This window comes from Rousettus aegyptiacus, unplaced genomic scaffold (assembly GCF_014176215.1).
Source record: "Rousettus aegyptiacus isolate mRouAeg1 unplaced genomic scaffold, mRouAeg1.p scaffold_m13_p_4, whole genome shotgun sequence".
Lineage (NCBI taxonomy): Eukaryota > Metazoa > Chordata > Mammalia > Chiroptera > Pteropodidae > Rousettus > Rousettus aegyptiacus.
The window spans coordinates 11,065,431-11,087,934 of record NW_023416307.1 but is presented as its reverse complement, the minus strand read 5'-3'; the positions used below and the strand labels follow the sequence as shown (position 1 = coordinate 11,087,934).

The 22,504-nt window shown below is 35.9% G+C and overlaps 1 protein-coding gene across 1 annotated transcript in view; it reads right to left on the bottom strand.

The window, feature by feature from the left end:
• Positions 1-5,452: 5,452 nt before the first annotated feature.
• CYYR1 (cysteine and tyrosine rich 1) overlaps positions 5,453-22,504 on the bottom strand; it is a 90,544-nt gene continuing 73,492 nt past the window's right edge. Inside the window, exons 3-4 of the mRNA XM_016121318.2 lie at positions 16,460-16,617; positions 5,453-6,500 (exon numbers count right to left, since the gene is read on the bottom strand). Of these exons, the coding sequence (XP_015976804.1) occupies positions 6,316-6,500; positions 16,460-16,617 (343 nt within the window). The 3' untranslated portion in view covers positions 5,453-6,315. The remainder of the gene's footprint in view (positions 6,501-16,459; positions 16,618-22,504) is intronic.

Genomic DNA, 22,504 nt, shown 5'->3' with positions numbered 1-22,504 from the left:
TAAAATTGCCTTTAGTGAATCTTTTGGACACTGCTTTTGAAGTCTAAATTATATTAGAATCCATTATATGGATTTATGATTTATGAAATAATTTTCTCATATTCAGTTGGCATTCTTGTTCAGTAAAAAATGAGCTCAATTTCCATCTGAGAAATTATAAAAGTGCCACTCCCAAGCTGGCATGTTGTCTTGTTCCTACTGAGTCATCAAGATGAGTGTATTCATTTACTTGAGTAGACATGTGTTAATAATGTGTTTAATGACACAATCTAACTGTATTTGGATTGACGCACATCATCAATAGAAAGCTATGAAACTTTTGTCCAGCTCTCTAACCCATATCTTGGATTAGGGACACTACTTATAATATACTACTCACTATAATCTCTCTTCCTTAAAGGTATCTTAACATTCTTTAATGTTAAATATTATTTGCTGACTTATATTCAATTATTTATTTAATGTGCCAAATATCAGTTAGAGACTCCCTGGGGACTACAAATGTTCAAGAGATAGTCCTTGTTCTCAAAGAATTTATGGTCTCATTGGGGAGACAGACATTTACAAATCTGTGACCAGGGGTGTAAGGGGAGTACAAAATAGGTACAAAAAAGGACAGAGGTAGGAATCAATTAATTCCTACCGGAGAAATGATCAGACTTCGCTTCAGAGTATAAGCCCTTCAGCCACATCTGGAAAGCTAGGCAGGGGTTCTGCAGAAGTGAGAGGCCTATCCCCAGGTGAGGAGGTGAGGGAGTTTGCCTCGTGTGTTTTGGACATGGCGAGAGACCCAGGAGTGGGTCTCCAAATGCATTTTCACCACCACAAAGTAAAGCAGAAGGGATCGAACTTCGATGACTTAATTCTTAACTACTTTGACGTTCCTCTCAGAGAAAGAAGATAATACACAAGATGTGTGATAATGAAGACACTAACTTACAATAAGGTACAAAAATGGGAAAATCAGATCACTTGATTCTCTTTGGATTTTAGTCAGGAAAAATTAAATTACTCATCTTAGCTCTCTTATTTACTTATCACCCATGACCAGATGCAATTCAGAAAATGATCCCTGCCTTCTCTTCATACTAAGACATGGCAGGGGGCACATACTCAAACATGGCTCATGACTGGGTTAGAAGAGGGGAAGCAGAGTGGAAATAGGAATCAGAGCCTAACTGTGAATAATTTTTAAAAAACCAATTATTCCTTAATGTATCTAGAGAAGGTGAACATTCTCAGCACATTACTGCAGTTCCAAGCATGCCTTTGGGTTCGTTTTCCATCATTAGTGAAGGTATTCAGGATTAGGTGAGGTAGTAACTTGATCCACACTGAACACTCATCTGGAAACTTGCTTTGGAATTCTTTTCTCGATGAAGATTAAATATCTTGGAACGAACGGGGACCACGTTAAGACTTGACCATGAGGTATGTGGTATGTGGTGTACTTTGCTCCTTGCCAAAGTGAGGTGTACTTTAGTGCAGCTTGTAAATGAAGTTCAAGAGAAGCAGAAATGTCGTGAGTCACTTTCAGTATTCCTTGGGAATGTCTCACTCACCCGGTTAGCGTGGCCCCGTGAATGCGACTGTCTCTATTCTACCCCTGTCAGTTCACTAAAAGCAATTTGAACACAGCCCGGCATGGCCGTCTGATCCTCTCTGCTGTTAAGTTGGTATACTCCTGTTAGAGGGGAGTTCGTCTGACTCCAAATCATGGCCTTCAAGAGAATGGGACGAAATGACCCTGCAAAGGTCACCAGCCACTAAGATGGCTCCTGAGGCTCTCGCCTGCCTCTGGGTTTGTGCCCTCATGGAATCTCCTCCTCTTTTATGCAAACTGGGCTTAGTGACCCGATTCTAAGGAAGAGAACATGGCAAAAGTGGCGGGATGTCACTGCTAGGTTAGGTTTTAAAAGCCTGTGACTTCCCCTTGCTATGTTTTGCTGGCCGGTTCTCTCACTCTGTGGCTGTGCTTGCGTGCTCGCTCGCTCTGGGGAAGCAAGATGATGCATTTTGAGTTGCCCTACAGGTAGGTCCGTATGGTAAGGAACTGAGGGTGGTCTCTGGTCTAAAAGCCTGCAAGGAACAGAATCCTAGCAATGACCATTTTTGCATGAGCCAGGAGGCAGATGTTTCCTCAGTTATGTATTGAGGTGACTGCAGCCCATGAGAATGCCTGAGCCAGAAGACGGCGCTAAGCCATGCCCACATTCCAAGACTATAGAAACTGAGATAATGAATGTTGTCTCAAGCCGCTAAGTTTTCAGGTAATTGATAATTATTACACCTGCTTATGGAAGTGGTAAGGCTTGGAAACGGGGACAAAAAGTCTGGAAAGAGAATAGGTATCTACGTTTTTGTGTCTGAATCACCAACCCAGATAGAATCTTTACGACAGATATTCTAGGTATACTGTTTATGATCATTGCAACAACCTGGCAAGGGGGTCGTTGTTCGCATGTTTTGGATAAGCTGAGATTATGGAAACCCGGTTACTTGGCTCAGAACACGTAGCTAGAAGATGGCAGAGATGAGAGAAAAATCCAAGTCTCTCTTACTGTAAAGCCTTAGTTCTTATCTCTGCATTAACGAGTCATAAGAAGCAAGGGCAGTGTTGGGACTAGGGTGACAATCAGCATCACCTGTAAAATCTTTTTAAAGCTAGTTATGTCACTTTTCCTTTCTGGAGGTCCTGACACAGTTTGAAGTGAACCATCCCACACAGTGGGCTTGTACCAGAACATTGAACTTACACACTTCAGTGATATCCCTCGCATTTTGGGCCAATAATTAGAAAATTTAAATTGCTTTTTTCCAACCAGGTTCTGATTGGGGATCTGGCAATCCTTAGCAGCCTCCCTGGTGGTTAGTAAGATGATCATGTAACTTGACATTCTGGTGTTAGGTTGTTCTAATTAAGTTGAAAATAAGCCAATAGCACCTAGAGCTCCATTATTTAATGGGCTCGTATTGTGTAACGTATGCCTGATCCAACCTCAGCTACAGCCCCAAACAGAATGGGTTTGGCTAAACAAGGACAAGTTGGGAATAATGTGGATGAGTGGTGGGTGCTGCTTTCATTTGGTGGTGAGAACAAGATTATGAAATAATACAAGCGTACACCTCATTGCTACACCTCAGGAAGATGTGGGCGGCCCTGGGCACTCCTGTAATGGACCTGAGCAGGGCAGCTGAAGAACTGATTAGTCTGACAACAGGCGGTGCTCCTCCTGTCTTACCAGCTCCTGGACCAAGTTCAAGGTCTCTCATCTAGATCCTGCCCTTCAGGTCTTGTAATATTTTCCCTACCCCTGGCCCTGAGGAGAGAGGGCCTGAGTGGGCTTCTCATTGCTCATGGTTGTCTTGCAGGTCATAGCCTTACTTCCATAGCAGTGGCGTCTTCACACATCATTTTAGTGGACATCGCCATTAAGTGACAGACAAAGTCCACAGTTTCTCCTGCACAAGATGACTGTAGTGGCTTCTTCTTCAACTCCGTCCTGTTACCTCATTGCATTTTGCGTGGAGGAGTGCTCTACAGCAGCACGGCCCAATAAAGTAGCCGCTAGCCATATGAGGCTATGCAGCATTTGCTATGTGGCTAGTGCAACTGAGAAACTGATTTTTCCATTTAGTTTAATTTTAATTCATTTAAATTTAAATAACCATATGTACCTGGTAGCTAATGTGTCAGATAGCACAGTCTCAGAGGCTATCATCTCTATTCTTTTGTTAATTTTTGGGGGGTAATATTTATAGAACGTTTTCTAATTGCCAGGCACTAAACTTAGAATTTTGCATGTATTCACCCAATTTTCACAAAACCCGATGAAGCCCATTATATGATTTACATTTTCCAGAGTAGAAAGTTGACTTTTTGGAGAGATGAAGGGGACTGTTTTAAATCATACAGGTAGGATACAAGATTAAAAAGCAAACAAATAAATAACAACAACAAAAACAACAGAACAAGTCTCTCTGGCACTAGGCCTTTGTTTCCTCTTCAGAAGAATGAGGCTAAATCAGCAGGAATGGGGTGTGAAGCAAAATAAACACAAGACAATTAAAATATAACCCTTGTTATAATGGGTTGTTTCTTTTTATTGCTTACTGCAAACATTTTGGCCCCAGCAAGTACATTCGTTTTTAAATAACCATAATTCAAAGCTTTCACATCACATACTATTTTCTCCCAAGATGTATCATCTATGAAAATCATTAGTGAGTTCCAAAAGGCTATATTGATGATGCACATTTATGCTATTGTGACTCTAAATATAGATAATAAAAATGCTCATCTATTGTAGGTCTATGGGTTTGTGATATAACTTATGGGAGACCATAAAACTCAGAATAGAGAGATGGTGTGACTTGAAATGGCTCCTTTGTGGGTAATGTTTGCAGAACATAGGAGGTACACAATAAATGTTTATTGACAGTGAAGATGATGAGAATTCAATTTCCACTGGTCTTTCCTCTCCATTTTTCTTAAGAAATATGTGATGCATTTGCTACCAACATTCTGAATGTCACAGAGACCCTGGCACTTTGAGTTTCGCGGCTGCAGTGTAATTGGGTCTGATCACACTTGCAAAGGAGAGATAAATTAAAACATGTTAAAATTGTGCTAAAATCTCAGTCATTAGAATACGCTAGAACTCTCGAATGCATTGCATCTTCATAAATAAGAAAATCATCAGTGCCTAAAAATCAAGCAAGTCATTCAAAACAAACCTAGCTTTTAGACCTCATTGGCAGGTAGACCATATTTCAGTTAGATCAATGTATTTGATCTGATTTGAAAGTAAAATATGTTACTTATATTAGCTCTAATAATTCCCTAACAAGTATGGGAATAATAATTTATACCTTAAGATATTGCTTTTGATTGTTTTATTCAGCAAAATTCTTAGCATTGTTTTGGGATTTCACTGAATTATGATAACGATGTTGGACTAAACATTTTAGATTTAATTGCAAAGTAGTACAAAAATTTAATCATCTAGTCTCCATATTTTCTCATTTTTAAATATATGAAAGGACCAACATAAAAATATAGATGTTAATGTCAGTTGCAGCAAATTATGGCACATTAGAATTTTTTATTAATAACTTTTTCAGCTAAAGATAGGCACTTCATAACATTTGGATTTTGGCAAAAGGCAATAATTAGATGTCAATATCTTAACATTTCTATTAACTATGTAACTTTTTAAAGGGAATAGATTATCAAAATATCACAAAAGGGAAATAAAATTTGTCTAAGCTACCTATGAATGGAATTCCATGGAACAGAATCCAAATGTCATTTTTCCTCTTCTTTTGTAAACTTGTGTTTATTCATAATCAAGTGCTGAGTTTTACTCCCTGATTTAAATCCCGTGGGAATATTTGGCTTCTAATCTTTTAATCAGAAGTGAAGAATTTATTGCTTGTGGAATGATAGTTGTTTTTTTTTTTTTTTTCACAGCTGGAATCTCTGTCATAATACTCTAATTAAAGTTAAATGATTTTTAGGTGACAGAAGCTAGCATTGAGTTCTTGGCTTCAAGCAGATACTGAATCCCTTTGATCCTGTTTTAACTCTAAAATTAAATAGATAAGATTCAACTTTTCTAGTTGTATTCATTCTTGGGGGCATAGAAATTTACCTTGCACCTACCTAAAGTATGAGCAGAACTTTTGAGGGCCCAATAAAACTTCTGCTATTTGCTTTAGAGCATATCTCTACCAGATCGTCAGCCAGGTTCTGTTTGAAGTCTTGGTAACAGGGCTTTTCACAAAAGCTCCAATTGCTCTTTTTCATACTGAAATCAAAGTTGCTTGTTCTTATTCTGAAACCAAAGGTCCTGTAGCTTCCATCCAGTGCTTCAAACAGTATAAGGCACAGAGTAGATTCTCATGCACTTGATCCGCATTTATTGATGAATGAAGGAATGAACAATTCTGGGTCTGACTTTTTAAAGTGGCACGGAATATAGAATTCAGTGGTTTCTTTGTGTAGTCCAGGCTATTTTCCTGTCTTACATAAATCGTCTCTTTTTCAGGATCAGTATTGCAATTTCCTTAAGCAACATGATTTTCAGATATTTTGTCTGTCTCATTGCTCTTCTCTGAATGTGCTTATGTTGATCAGTAGATCTTTTCAAATGTGGTCCCATCAAACCAAACATAACACTCCAGATGGGGCCAACTCTGAGAAGGGTAAAAACCCTGTCTTTCTTCTCCTGGACATTCCACTTCATACGTTGTGTGACTCGAAAGGAATATTTCTTAGAGCAATCCTTTTCTGTCTGTTTCTGAGTAGGCATTTTATTCCGGGCAAGACCTTAGATTGGCACATAGTCTGTTCTGGGAGAAGGATTGTTTCCTTGAATTTCCAGGATAAGGAGGAGGTGGGGAACGCTGTGCTGAAGCCTGTGGAGTTGGAGAGTAGGGAGGAGGCAATTCCGCACAATGTTGCATCTCGTGGTCGTAGCCGTAAGGGGGTGGTGCCACTAAAAAGAAAATGAAAAGGCTGTCAGGCAGTTGGCAAATATTTGCGTATCTACCCTGTTTAAGCCACTGAATACTTTGGGAGGAGACATAATTTTTGCCCGCAAAAATCTTAGTTTTGTTAAGCTGAAGGCACACATATGAAAGGGCGAGGGCTATGAAAGCGGTCCCATTGACCGAAATACTTATAATTGATGTCTTAAGGTAATTTTCTTGGACATATGTTGAGGATGCAGAGAGAAAAGAGGCTAGGAGAACATTCCAGTTTGAGCAAAAGCATAAAAGCAGGAGAATATTTTTGTTCAAAGCAAAAAATATATGGAGGAGAGAAATGGGAAAGACTTTGAAGAATCTGATTGTATCACCACCATGGTGAGCTCTGACTATCACATGAGTGTGTGATGTGCAATTATCACAGACGTTTTGAATATACTAATGAATATGCTTTGGGAAGATGGCTCTTTGTGGTATTGGATTGAGGGCAAGCAAAGAAAAGGCAATATGATATAAAAGTATATGTGAAGGATTATAAAGGACTCATGCAATGGAGAATGGGAATTGTAAGAGCCCTTAGGTAGCTGAGTGCTTAGGTGATGACTGGGTAGGTGGAGAAAGGGATGGAGAGTAAAATAAGGTGTGAAGGTATTGGGTACCCAATACTGGGCCTCGTAGCTTAGAAGGGCATGAAGCCATTACAGGAATAAGGGGGAGGGAGGTGGAGGACAAACAGATTTGCAAATGGGGATGAGAAATTTTGTTCTCCAAATTCTATTTAAAAATCTTTCTTAATATTTTTTACTGTAATATATATTGATGTGTTCTTAAATCACATTTAATAGACTTTATTATGACTACGTATGGATATCTATTTTGTAGTGATCTCAAGCCCATCTCTAGACTGGGAGAGAGGTAACCTTTGAATACTCCATGTTTTTAAACACCAAATCATTCTGCAGCATCTCAGCAAACCCTCCACAAGCCCTCTGATGACTTGCCAGTAGTTGAATCATCATCAAGATCATGATTCCAGCTGGAATTGACATGCCTTAATTACTTACTAAATCACAGGCTACCGAATGTCTAAATGTAGCCTAAATCACAAGACTAGTGTCATAATAATGAAAAAAAAAAAAAAAAGCCAGGCTTTTAATATTAGAATGGTAGGAAAGAATATGTAACATTTCAACAAACATTTCTAAGATGTCTTCTAAATCGTGCTTTTACAAATAGCATTGTGATAGTGTTCTAATTGATATATATGTACAAACATTGAGCCTCACCCTACATGCATACACAAACTATTTCTTCTGGAACACTGTACTTGTCTATCTTTACCAGAAGCTTTGAACCGTTTACTGACCTGCCTGTATTCAGGGATTTGAGAAAGCAGAACTGAGTCAACTGAGAGAAGAGGAAGATGGAGACACAGACCTGGGTGGGATGTCCTCCAAGGACTTCTCTGGTGAATAAAGGCTTTGCAAGTCTCTAGTGGGTGGAGCAGGCTGAGGGCTCACACCAGAGGCAACAGCTCTGTAGAGAAAGCAGCAATGATGGGAACAGCTTCTCCATGGCTAATTTTAGACCTTTGGAGGCAGGGCTATTCCAAGCTTTGCTTTGTGCAACAAAATGGAGTAACTCCTGTGGAGTCTAAACACATATTCCCTTTGCATTTGCCCACTCCTTTGCTTCATTGTATCTAGGAGCACTGAGACAAAGAGATTTAAATAAACTTTGTCCAAGCCAAGGAATGCAGCCTCCATGCGAAATGAGAAGTTACCCATTGAACTGTTTCTTATGAGCATGTGGTTCTAAGTTGTTTTTATACTGAAGCTTTTCCCTGCTTCCCACATGAGGAGCACACACCGAATGATTCTACAGATTGACGCTGCATCATTCTCTGTCATGAAGCCACAGTGTGTGTTTATGCCTCTGTAACGAAGTGTTTATGTTTATCCATCTGCATGAAAACGACTGGAGGACATTTCAGTGAGATTCCCCATGGTTGATACAGCTGCACAGGAACATGAAAACCGAAGATATGAAACAGTGTTCTTTCATTCGTATAGTCTTTGAATTTTGATAAGGTGGATAATATAAGGCTGAAGAGCAATATTTTGAGGACTATCCATCATGAAATAAACATGGCACATCTTTATAGTGCCAGCTACTGGAAGACATTTCGAAATCATACTTGCATAACTGTGGGCCGTGCTGTCTTTCTATGTGGCAGATAATAAGGTTTCACTAGGAAGTAAACTTTTCAAGGTATGAATTTTTAGAATTCTAGATTAACTCTAAGGTGGTTTTGTTCTTCAAGGGTAAATCATCTTTAAAAGATGTATGGATGTGGCTGGAGATACAGTGTCTTTGAAATTCTTTCATAACCGATATTCCAATTTTCTGATTTAAGTAGAGCAAACATGCCATTTATATTTAATGTCATTTGTTGTCTATGATATTACAAAATTTAAGGATGCTATGGAATTCATAGAAGACTTTTAATGTTTTTCACTCAGGCCAACATTTCTAAAGCAAATGTAAAGGGAAGATACATGGTGTTATCAAAACTATACAACATTATTTTAGAAAATTTGGAAGCACAGGATAATCTTCCATAATTTTGCCTTCACAGTTGAACAATTATTTTTGTGTATTTTCCCCATTATTTGGTTTTTATATCCTTATAGTTATGTAAAATGGTATAGGTTTTTTTACTTTTTATTTTATAACATAATCTTTTTCATTCTGCTATATGTTCTTCATAAACTTTATTGTTAATAGCTGCATATTAGTCACCTGGCCATTCACTTGTTTTGAGAGTAACAGTTTTTTTTTTTACTATTATAAATAATGAAGTGGTGAATATCCTTCTACACATAGACTTTTCATTATTTTGGATTAGTTTTTAGAATAAAATTCCAGGACTCAACTAACTGGCTATCACTAACTATTTTGCTTATTTAATAGTGAAAAAAATATAGCTTTTTTTTTTTTTCTTAACATTTCTGCGATAGTAGCTAGGTTTGATGTTCTACATCTTGTTTACTATTTGTAATTCATAATGGGTGATTTTTTACATTTTAATTGATAATTTATAAACTGAGATCTTAATTAGCATTAAGATATAATTAAGATAACAAGATATACACACATTACAATATTATATAATGTGTATGTATCTCTTTCTAAAAATAATTCTTTGTCAAAATGGTTAATTATTTATCGTTTTGATTTTTTCTGGCTTGTTTCTAAGCTTAAAAATGTGTCTTCTCTTTCAGATATTTGATATATAACCAATCTATTTCTCAGTTTTTCCTTTTAAGTCTGCATATTTAATATTTCATTATTTCTGCTATTTTACTTGGTATATTTTTGCAGAAAAGTTTATTTTTTCTAAGTTCTAACTTTTGGTTAAGCTGCATTATCTAAACCTGGATTCTTAATCCTCACTTTTTAAAGTTTTGTTATCTTTCCTTTAGAGTTTGTAAAATTTTAATCTACTTGCTCTCTTCCAATAAATAAGGGCATATCTTTTTGTACCAGAAACACCTCATTTTAATTATTATTGATTTTTAAATGGTCTAATATTTGGTAGGACAGGGAAATCTCATGACATTTTTTAACATTTTTTAAAAAATTTATTTTTTATTGACATATAACGTATAAATTTAAGGTATATGATGTGTTAATTTGACAAATTTATACATTGCAATCTGATTACCACTTGTTAATTAAGCAAGGAGACCACTAGACTGAAGTGACTCAACCAAAATCTAAGTTTATAAATGCCTCAGAGTTACAAAGCAAAATGCTAAGGACAATCAATCACAAGTAGCAAACTAAGCATTAAGCTCTAGCCAATCAAATTTCCTTTCTTTGCTTGCATGCTTTCTCTCTGTAAGGCGGGGTGCCCCTAACCAATTCCTCTTTGGTGCTGTCTGATTCTAACCGATTTTTGCTCAAACGATTAAAAATTTTAATATGCCTTAGTTTATCTTTTAATACACTTTAGCATTGGCTAACACCGCTATCACTCATGACTTATTAGTAATCACAACATTAAAATTATTGCTGGGAGAAAACCTTCTCCACCACCGTCCCCCAAACCCCATGACTCACCATGCACTAGAACCACACTCAGAACCCACAGAGCTCCTGATGAGAGCTCCACTGCCTCCCTCCACTGCCCCGCCATACAAACACAGCCCAGCCCGTGCTCCTCTGCACTGGCCTAAGCTGCAATTCCAGAAAGGATGATGCCATTAGAACCTATCGTTTCTCTTCCTCTTAGACAGGTCTAGTCACGTTTTATATCCCTCTGTCCCCATGAGAAGAACAAGCTCCTGGAACAGCCTACATGGTAGATCTTTAACTATAGAAGCCTTTACATGTCTAATCTTATTAATTATCCAAATTTTCCCAGCCCCTTTCTCTGTGCTCAGGACACAAAGTGTGTCATCAGAAAAGTCTTTTGTGTCCTCACCCTCTTTTCATCCCTTTACATGTTACTCTAGCTCAGAATATGAGGATGTTTTCTTCTGATTGTATCTGTTCTCTCAGTGAAGTGAGATCTGCTGAGAAATCATCGGCTGAGAGTGAAAAGGGCTGAGTGCTGTTTTGAATTTTGAGAAGAGAGAAAAATACATGAAATAGTTATCTCTGGGAGTGAAAATGAGCATTCGTTTCACCTTTCTATTTTATATTAAATCCGATTTTCAAACCACTGCCTATTCTCCCTCTTTAAAAACCCGAGCTCTTTTGTAGCACATGCCAGGAGATCATACTACCTTTAACTGCTTCTTGGTATCAATGTTTGTGGTCCTCTCTGCCCCAAACTCTCACGCACTGAAGGTTTAGCATCAGGCACATGATCTTTCTTTACATCACAAATTCTATTATTATTCTTGGTGATGTCGACACCTGTGTTGAAATAAATTTCTAGCTCCAAGATGGAGCTGCTCTAAGATGGAGCCGCTCCTGCCCGTGTGCCACATCGAGCAAAGTGGAACTTAGATAACATTCATGTCCCTGTAATGCTCTGCTTAACCAGAAACTCAGTATACATCTCCAGTTAGCTAATCCCCAAACGCCAAGCCAACTCTGGGTTCCATACTTACTTACTAGCTCCTTCTCACCCCAACAAGGTTGACTGTGTGGCCCCAGACAATCATATATTTTCTATTTTTCTCTTTGTTGTTCTTCATTTTTTATCCTATGAAAGTTTCCTGCCTTCTGCCCGTTTTACAGTTCTCTGCATGAAGACCGTCTACTTCATGGAGTGTTAAAAGTTTCTATCACCTAAACTGCCTTCGACCATTTTTAAAACACATATAACCCTGTCTTTCAGTCTCTTGCCTTCACAAATCTTTTTCTCACCTTGTCATAACCAATTATAGTACCATTTTAAAAAATCTGAAAATCATTCTTTATCTTTCTAGAATACATATTCCGAAACATCTTGGACCTCACCTGGATTTCCAATTTACTGATGGCATTACAAAAAAAAAAAAAAAAAAAAAAAAATCTAAACTGATGTCACCTCTTTTCTGTCTTCATGTTCTTATTTATTCAGCGTAGATTTATGGTGCATTACTAAAATTATTTCTGTGCATCTATCATCAACTTTCTTATGTCTTTCTTTCCCCATTGCCTGATGATAGTCCAATCTGGATGAAATCTAACATTTTGGCCACTCTGGATCTGTATCTAAGAGCTTAAAGTAGCCAGATAAAAATGCACAATCATGCTGACTGATCTCACTTTAAATGACCATAGTCTTAAGTGTGGAGGCCCTCTGCAATGCTTGGAGATTATGCATCTCTTTAGGCATTTCGCCATCACTCTGTTCCCCGAGATTATGGTTTCATCTTTTTTTCTTTCTCCTTAATTGCAAACACTTCCTCAGCCCACTTTCAGCACAAGACTTGCTTCTTATTTCACTAAGAAAATAGGCACAATCAGATGAGTCCATCCTCACATAACTCCTCTGGTTAGTACATGGAAATCTCCTCTTATTTAGTACATGTACTAATAAGGTTGCTCTCGTTTGTTAATTCAATGATGCCAATGGAGTGTTCATTTCCTAATGAAATATTTCCAAGATATTTTAAAAACTACAAGCCAGTTATTGTAGAATATTCATCAACTTAGGTTCGACAGATATTTTTCACACTAAGATACAGGCTGTGAACTTCCAGCCGAAATAGCACACAGATGAAGCTGTGTCGTCCTCACAGAAACAACCAAAGAGGCAAGATGGCCATTTGTCTCTCTTTGGTGATATTAATTTTGCTTCCTGGTGGAGATGATATTTGGTTTCTCCACTTTTATAATTAATAAGAAATCTGAGAGTAGCCACTTTAAGAGCATGCAAATATTCTGCTCCTCAGCAATCTTTCCCCCTAGAGTTAGTGTCAATTGATGATTCTTGTCTTAAAACCTTTCTCATGATGGTTTTAAAATGATGAATTTTCTAACTTCATAGTTCCTTTCTATGTGTATCCTTTGACATTTTTCTGTTAGCAAGAGCCTCCTTGCCTTTCTCTATTGTTTGTATGTTTGTATGTATGTATCATCTATCTATCTAATCTATTTATCTATTTATCATCAATAAATTATCAGAAAACTCAGTAATGTACTGCAAATCTCAATTTTTTTGATAGCATTGAAATCCCTTGTTTTCCTTTTGTTGGCATTTGATTTTTATCTCTTGGCAAAGCCTTTCATTATTGTCTTTCTTTATTATATTCTTTCAGGTGCGTATTGTCCAAACTTGTTTTTTAATGGGGGTTGACATGATCAATTTTCTTTGTTTACATTAAAGTTCTAGAAAGTAGTGGAATTCTAAGAATTAGCCAATAATTCTTATGTTCATACTGATTACACTGATGGTTTTAAAAGTAATTGTAATTAAACAGAACTTCATTCGTTCTACCCAACATAGCAGGAATGAAAAACTATTTTGGAAAGTCATTGTCCAGCAAAGGGTCAGGAGTGACAGACTACCTTTTCTTGGCAGAGTAATTATATTTCACTGTAGGGTTCCCCACTGAGTGCTTTCACCAAGGGATAAAATAACCTTGGCTAAATTATTTTCTACTCACTTATGTAGGCTCTAGTCTGTAGGACTGTACAACAACTTGGGTTGTTATCTCAATTATCACAGGGTTAATTAATTAATGTGGGTAAAACATTTTATAATTCTACACATGAAAGATTTTGAAAAGCATTTGATACTTCTCTATGTTGTTTCCCTATCCTTTAAGTAAAAGCTTAATTAGTGTCTTTGAGAAGGAAATGAGAAGTAATCAAGCACATTATGTTTTGAAGACCTACTCTTTTTGCAGTAAAAATGCCTCTACCATAAGGTTTATTATATTTCTTGTATCATTTGGTTCTCAGAACAATGCATTTATAAAAAATGCAACGTGCCTCTGTGGTCTGCCAATATAAATGGTGCTACCGTAAAGTTTTAAAAACATGTTTCCATGCATAAAATAGAAACCTCAAATCCAAGAAAACACAAGACTTCACATTAAAATATATTTTTACCATCTATTTTAATTTTATAAAAAAATTTTCAATGTTTTAAAAATTAATTTTAACTAAACAATTCTCGGTCAGCCAAAAAGTGTATCTGAAATGCTATCTGCAGAGCACTTTTCCTTGCCTTCCCTCCAAGTAATGTCTCTGTCCAACTCTTCTTTGTTTTTCTCTTGGGTTATTGACTGAGCAGAAAATAATGGGGAGATGTGAAGAATAGAAAGTAATTCCCCTTATTTATTTATTTATTTTTTATATCCCATAGTCACTCCAATAATACTCTCTGTAAGTTGGGAAGATCAAAACTGTGAATTGCTTTTGTAGTGAGTAAAAGTTACATACACAGGGATGGAAATTAGGTAAATTCCCTAGGTATTGATATATAACTAAATCAGATCTTGTGACAGGTTGCGTTCTACATTTCTTCTGCCATGTCTGCTGAGTGCCCATTATGCGCCAGTCTTAGTTTTACATACTTGAGATTGAGTGGTGAACAACTTAGACAAATGGAACTTGGTATTTCAGTAAAAGGGGATGTACTAAACAATAAATGTAATGATTAGGTGAACTGTGTGGTATGTCAGAAGATGAAAAACGCTCTGAAAAAAAAAAAAAAAAAAAAAGTAGAGTAAGGAGGATTAGGGTACTGTGGGAAGGGACACATTACAATCTTAAATAGGGTAATCAAGGCAGGCCTCATTCAGGAGGTGACCTTTGATCAAAGACTTGGATTAAGTGATGGAGTTAGTGTTCTGGGCTAATCTTAAGATGGGTGTAGCAAGGGAAAAAGTGTGACTGGAGCCAGAGTGGCAAGAAAGAGAATAAAGGAAATGAATTCAGAGAAGTAAAAAGAGGAAGCAAATCATGCAGCGGCCTTGCAGACCCTGGAAGAGTTTGCCTTTTACTTTGGGTAAGATGAGGGCCCACTGGCTTTGACTCTTCCTCTGGGGGAAATGGGAAGATTTCGAGCAAATGAATGATATGATTTGACCACTGTTTTAAAAAGTTCACTCTGGCTACTGTGTTGAGAATTGACCTTGGGATTTGGAGGAGATGCCAGAAGAACAGTTAGGATATTATTATACCAATGGAGGTGACAGCTGATGATGGCTCACACTAGGAAAGGAACAGTAGGTACTGTGAGAAGTAGTCAGACACTGTATATATTTTGAAGATGGAGCCGAAGGAAAGAAAAGAGTCAAGGATGGCTCCAAGATTTTCGGCTTGAACAACTGGAAGGCTAGAGAGGTCATCAGCTGAAATGACAAAGGCTATGAGTAAAAGAGGATTTGGGGGAATGGTCAGAAGTACTGCTTTAGACCTATAAAATTTAAGGCATCTATTAGACATTTAAGTGGAGATGTATAATAGGCGGAGGAATCAAATAAATCTGTAATTCAGGAAAGGTTTATAATGGAGATATATAATTTTGTGGGGGCATTAGCGTATAAATAGTACTTAGTACCATGAGGCCAAATGATATAACCAATAAAGTAAGTGTAGATACAGGAAAGAAGATACTCCAACATGAAGATACTGGAGAAGAGGAAGAGCGGTGGACAAAAGAAGAAGAGGATGATGGTTATTCTCATTTATCTGAAATTTGCTCCCTCAAGTTAAACGTGATAGTGAAAATGTTAAGAGAGGAAGGATTAAGGAATTGATATAAAAGTCAGATGGTATATAGAACGTACCCTCTTCCTGTTCTGTAGAAATTGAGAGAGGTCATGCGTACAAATAGGAAATTATCTTTCTAAGGATGTGTCGAATTTAGAACTTGCCTCTTTTTTATATTCAGACTGTACATATACAGATTGACTTAGAAAGTACTACTGAAATCATCTTATGCAAAACACAGTATTTTGTTTATGGAGTATATATGTTCAAGATATTTACGTATAGAACTTTTAGCAGATTCTCAACAATACTTGTCAAATTATTAACATATTACCTTTGCTCTTTGTTGAGAATTTTAATATGTTAAAACTGGTTCTTTGCATAAAGAAGACACATAAAAACTTTCTTCACTACTTTTTCTCAAAACATACATACCTATTGAATCAGAAGCCAGTTTATTTAGACATGTACCTTATACCTTATAATTATTTATCACAACTCACTGGCTGATAGACACAGTGGGTGTGAATTGTGTATTTCTCTTGATTATAGCTGATGAGCAATTGTAGTCAATGAGATATCCATTGAAAATATGAATATCTTCAAGTATGAGGTAGATTTTATTATTTGGAGCTAAGTAATCTCTATTAACAGCTAGAGTTTCAATTAACATGAACTCAAGAATACACCACATACTTGGAGATTATTCCAGTGAGAGTGTTAATGTTTCTTCTCTCCAAGGAATTGAGCATGACTAACAAATCCGACTTTCCCTTTAGAAGGAGTGAGTGCTTCAGCTTACTAGGATAGGAGGAGATGGCGTTGATGTGGGCGGTCCTGATGACTCCTACCCGGGTCCCGCGGTTGTTTTTCATGCACATGCAGACGCATATGGCGATTCCAGCAATGACCCCCATGATAAATACGATTCCAAACACGATGCCAGCAATTGCCGTGCCCCTAAAATGGGAAAACAAAAGGCTTGTAAGGATTTTTCAGCCTTTCAAACACAGCTCAATGACTACACGACAAGCGCTTCTTTACAAATATTCTTAAGGATAATGTTAAAAAAAAAAAAGATAAGTCTCTGAATTGATTAAGTAAATAGTATTCTGTATTTCAATGGATAAGAAAATGTTATAAACTTTTAGGGGATCCTCCTCCAGAAAAGTAAACCTATCATTCCGACTCTGGTTTTAAAAATTCATGTATTTATACAAAACACAATTCTCTAGATATGCTCTCTAAAATGTTAATTAAAAAACTATTCTGCAGTATACTTAAACAGCAAAGAGTTTACCTATTTTCTGTGGAGTATATGTTTTTAATGAATATAATTTGATAAATGCTAAAATATTAAATAAAATTTAACATGTATCCATCCTGATTAAAATGCTTCATAAGGTGGTGCAAGAATTTTTTTCTTAACAAAACAAAGAAAACCAAACCTTTCAAAAATTATACAGAGAACAGTTATGCCAAACAGTATCCCCTTAAATTCAGAAACAATATAAGTAAAACCTTCATTTTATCAACGTCAGTGTTTTTCTCCAGAATGGTTTTTCTCATGCAACAAAATTCAGAGAAAGAAAACAAACAAACAAAAACTACTGCATGAAAGAGTCAAGTTGTCATTCTGTGTAGATAATATAATTTGTAGGAGACTACATTTGTCCACCATTTTGAAAAGTTACAGAGAAATTTTCATCAAAATGTAAATTTTCAATAGGCAGTATCATTTCTAGCAATGCTTCCTAAAGAAATACAGCACATGTGGGCACAAATAATGACCAAGGATGTTCATTAAAATATTGCTGCTAAGTAAAAAATATCAGATACACTCTAATTCCATAAAAAGGGGATTAACAAATAGAAGACAAAAGTGATACGTCAGGGAATGAATCCTATACAATGATTGAAAAGGGTGAAGAGGTCCACATGGATTGAGATGTTCATGATACATGGTTAACTCAATAATACTACCAATGAAAAGGCATGCATTAACACAAAGGTACCAGTATTAACAGATAATTGCAGTGAGGTAAATTGTATTTTTACAAATTTTGGAATGTATAGATAGTGGTTATCTTGTAGAATGGGAAGATAAAATTTTAACTTGTGTACTCTCCAGAAGCAACCATTTTCAACTCTTTCATTTTTAGTACCGTTCTTCCTATTTCTCAATAATATTATTACATTTATTTAAAAATTTTTAATTTTTACATATTGTTATTGGCTCATCTTACAGTTTTTGGGAACATACATCCCTCAGACAAATTTTATCCTTCATTAAATCAATCATCAGTATTTATATTACCATGCAATTACTTACTGCTGAGCAAGCAACATTCACGGTCATCTTATAGTTATTTTTAAAGGCATTTCCATGAGTTCCTATTTTCCCATATACCTATTGCTTATCATTCCCCTCCAATTCTTAGAAATCGTTCAAAAAATTACCAGTTATTTTTAAACACTTAAACACAGTAACAAGCACTTTATCAGTTCCGTTTTGTCCCCATGGTGATTTCCCTCATAGCCCGCCAACTCCAGTGGTTCCTTTTGAATCTGAAACTGTTTCTAGACCTGCTTGGTGGTCTGTGGATGTCTAGTTTCTGGAACCTAATCTTTCTCTATCTTGGTGAACTTCCCTGTTTGTTGAAGCACATTCATGAATGACTTCTCAAAGAAAAGTTCAAGGCAAGCAGATGTTTCAGAGTCCTCGCATGTCTGAAAATGACTTAAAGCTATCCACATTTGGCTGTGTATGGATGCTAAGATGTTATTTCTCAGAAACATGAAGGCATTGTTAATTGTGTTCTAGAATGTGGTATTGCTATAGAGGAATCACATATCACTCTAATTACTTTCCTTTGTGTGATACTGTTTTCTTTTTTTAATTTCTGAAGTTCTTAGTATTTTCGTTTTACTCTTAGTCTTCTGAAATTCTGTAATGTACTTGGATTAAAAAAAATTATTTTACCAGGTCCTTGGGATATTTCATGTGTGAGACTCATGTTCTTCTCTTCTTGAAACCATTCCATAAGTCGATATTTCTTTTCCACCATTTTCTCTGTTTCTCTTTCTAAAAGCTTATTCTGAAATAAGCCTTTGAACTTTCTGGATAAATTCTTTAACTTTTCTTATTTCTGTTTACTTGAACTACTTTCTGGGGAATTTCACTGACTTCATCTTCCAAAGTTTTATTGAACTTTTAAATTTCAGCTATCATATTTTTAATTTCCAGGAGCTTTATCTCATACTCTATTTCAACACTCCTATTTAAAGTGTCCTGTTTTGCTTTCATGGATGTAATTATCTTCCTTAATCTCTGAAGGTACCAATGTTATATTATTTGAGATTTTCTCTATTCTTTGTATTTCCTTTGTCTTGTCTAGGTTCCTTTCTATTTAATTTTTTTTTTTTTACCTATTTCATTTTTGATATATTTTTAAATTATCTAATGATCCCCGAATCTCCTCCTATTTAGAAAAGACAATACTGAATATCTGCTTGGAAGCTCAGTGAACAAGGCCAGCATTAGACAGGTAAATTCACTTGAGGTCAGTTCCCATAGATTTTTACTTTGGGGCTGTTCATTTTCCTCTTTAAAAGGATCCTCTGATCTCATACTTGCGAGTATGAGCTGGACTGCAAGCTTCCCAGAGCCTGAGGTTTTACCCATGAGGGTATGAACTTTCACAAAATTCTCATGCTTTCAGCTCAGAGACTCAGTCTCACTCTACTGTGATGGTGGAGGATTTCAGGATAAGCCTTTAATAATAATAAAAAAAAATCTTGGTGGTTTAAAAGCATGACTTCTGAAGCCAGACTGCCTGGGTTCCAACTGTAGTTGCTACCCCCACCCCTCCACTCAGTTTTCTTAATGAAACAAAGGTCAATTTGGTACTTCACTGACTCTCCTTCTAAATTTCATGGCATAAAATATCTGTCTCCTGGCTCACTTGAATGATAAGTTATTCTTAGTACAATATGAGCATCCATCCTACACTTTTCTAGGACAGGTCCATAATCTCTCATCCCAAACCACTGTGTCCAGACATGTCTCATAAATCAGGAATTTTCAGGTTTTGGAAAGAGAAAACAGTACATACACTGTATATTATATGACATGCCCAGGGCCAGCATCCTGAACATGATGCATTTACATTTCTGCAGTAAAGATGGGAATAGTAACATTTGTGAATTACGTAGAAATTAAATAAAGCCCTTGGTTTGTTCAGGTCCAGTCTTGCTGCCAATTGGGTTATATAAAACCTTTCACTTTCCTAAACTTTTTGAGGATTTCAGAATTTTAGCGAATGGATTGTGAACCCGTATTTGTACTTTTCAGAAGAGATTTTTCTCTCTATGACCTTTCCCACCCCCTTAAAAAACAGAATAACATTAATAATATTCCAATAGATGCCTTTAAAATAGTCCCACATGCATTTTAACTTTGTTAGTAAATTGTAAAAGAAGAATGCAAGACTTAAGAAGGGCAGAGTCTAGCAGTTTAATAAATAAATTTTTTTTTCAAGAAAAAAGATTTATCAAGGAAGATAATTAGAAATAAAACTGAAAGTGATCCAGAAACTTCTTTTTATTGTAATTTTTAGGTCTAAATAAGATTAAATTGAAGGGCTTAATTTATGATCCAGAAATAATCAATAGCTCAATTGTTCAGGCATAGAATTTCCAAAATATGTGTTATAGAAACTGTTAATATCAAATAGGGATATGTTTATATTCATTAATCCTTTTTTGATAGAGGAAAGTAGTCACATTTTGTTTTCTTCTTAGCAGCGCTAACAAAAGTGCTTGCTCTTGAGGTCAACAATGAGGTCATACCTAATATGTTAAATTAGGTTTTTTAATTAAATCATGATTTTGGTGTCTTTGGTTCTTTGATAGCCATTAACAATTGTAAATTAGTTATTTAAGACAGGGTTAATATAAAAGTTATAGCCTTTTTACTGTCATTAATTCAAAGAAGCAGTAAACAAGCTAAACATACAAATAATTTGGTTTAGTCAACTATTGGAAAGAGACAAGCTATTTATTAAATTGAGAAATCTGGCATCATAAAAAACCTTTAAAAAATTTAGGAAATTTATTTTGAAAAGAATGTATGTCAAGGTGTGCATATTTTTTGGTCATCAGAAAGACCAAAGCATGATGAGAGGGTTGAGTCTTTCAGCCTCACTTCTGACCTCTGGGGAAGGGGCTAGGGATCAGAGATTGCTAATTACTGATGGTCGATGATTTAATCAATCATACCTACCCAAGGAAAGCTCCATAAAAACCTTTATATGATGGGATTCAGAGTTTCTGGGCTGGTGAACGCACTGTGATGCTGGGAGGATGGAGCTCCTGGAGAGGCTGGTTGTAGAAGCTCTGGAAGCTCCAGTTCCCTGCCCCTATCCCTTGCTCTATGCATCTCTTCCATTTGACTGTTTCTGAGTTGTATCCTTATAAACAGTGTTTTCCTGAGTCCTGAGAACTGTTCTAGAAATTAATCAAACCTGAAGAAAGGGGTCGTGGGCATCCCTGACTTTGTAGCCAAGTTGGATGGAAGTGTAGCTAATCTGAGGACATGATAATTGTGACCTATATCTGGAGTGAGGGAAATCTTAGGGGACTGATTCCTTAAACCTGTGGAGCCTGACACTAACTTCGGGTAGTTAGTGTCAGAATTGAATTGGATTGTAAGACACCTAGTTGATTTGAGAATTGGTTGGCGTCAGGAGGTAAAACACCTCACAGACTTCCTTCTCTGTTCTCTGAAAATCTCTGTAGATGAATACAAGTATCCGTGTGTATTGATTAGCTCCATGTTTGGTATTAATCACTTTCTGATAATGAAAAAATTTTGAACAAAATTATGGATTAAAAATTTGTAACAAAAGGAGACTTTTTATTCAAAATATTAAATGTATTCGTAGTGGCTCTAATGATACTAAAAAACTGGTTTACAGCACTTAGAGAGAATATATTTCATTCCATAAATAGCTTTTGATAAGTAAAAAAAAGGTTCTGATTACGTTACAATAATATTTACAACACAGTTTTAAGCTCGGCACTGCTATACAATAACTTAATATAAATATATTGACATGGTTTTACTATTAAATAATGTTTAAGGCAAATAGTAGATATGAAAAGAATATTTCTTTTCTGGTATGACCAATTTACAAAAGCACTTTACAAAACAGTATAATACAAAGAATTTATAAATATCCTATGCTATAATTTAATAACTTTAGCCTCAAGAAAATGGGAAAATAAAAAAAGGTTACAGAGATATTTGATGCTCATAGAAGATGTAAACAAAATTATAGTATATTTCCATTAGAAGAAATTTTTTATGTGGACTGAGTTTTTAAGAAGTCCACAAATGAGAGGTAGAAGTTGTAGATGTTTTCAAGATAAAATGACCATAATTTCAAAAGAATAAACTTAAAATGAGTTCATTATCTATTATAATGAAAAATGAAAGAGAATGTTATATAATCCTATTTATTTTTAATAATTTATGTGCAATGAATGAAAGCAATGAAAAAAATATCATTCCAAACTATAGGGTTGAAAGTAAAATGCACATGTGAGAAAAATAAAAGTTGGAAAATTTTTTCTTCTGATTATTACATTTTCTCAATAATTTGTTCTTTTGGCTAATGCATTAAATTACTATAAAGTAATATTTTTTTGTTCTTAAGCTTTTAGAACCAATATTTTATTCTAAACTTATTGGCAATTTTAAGGTATATAATTTAGTAATTTAACTTGCTTACTTTAAAAATGATGGGTTTACGTCCATGCCACCCTGAAAGTGGTTGATCCTGTC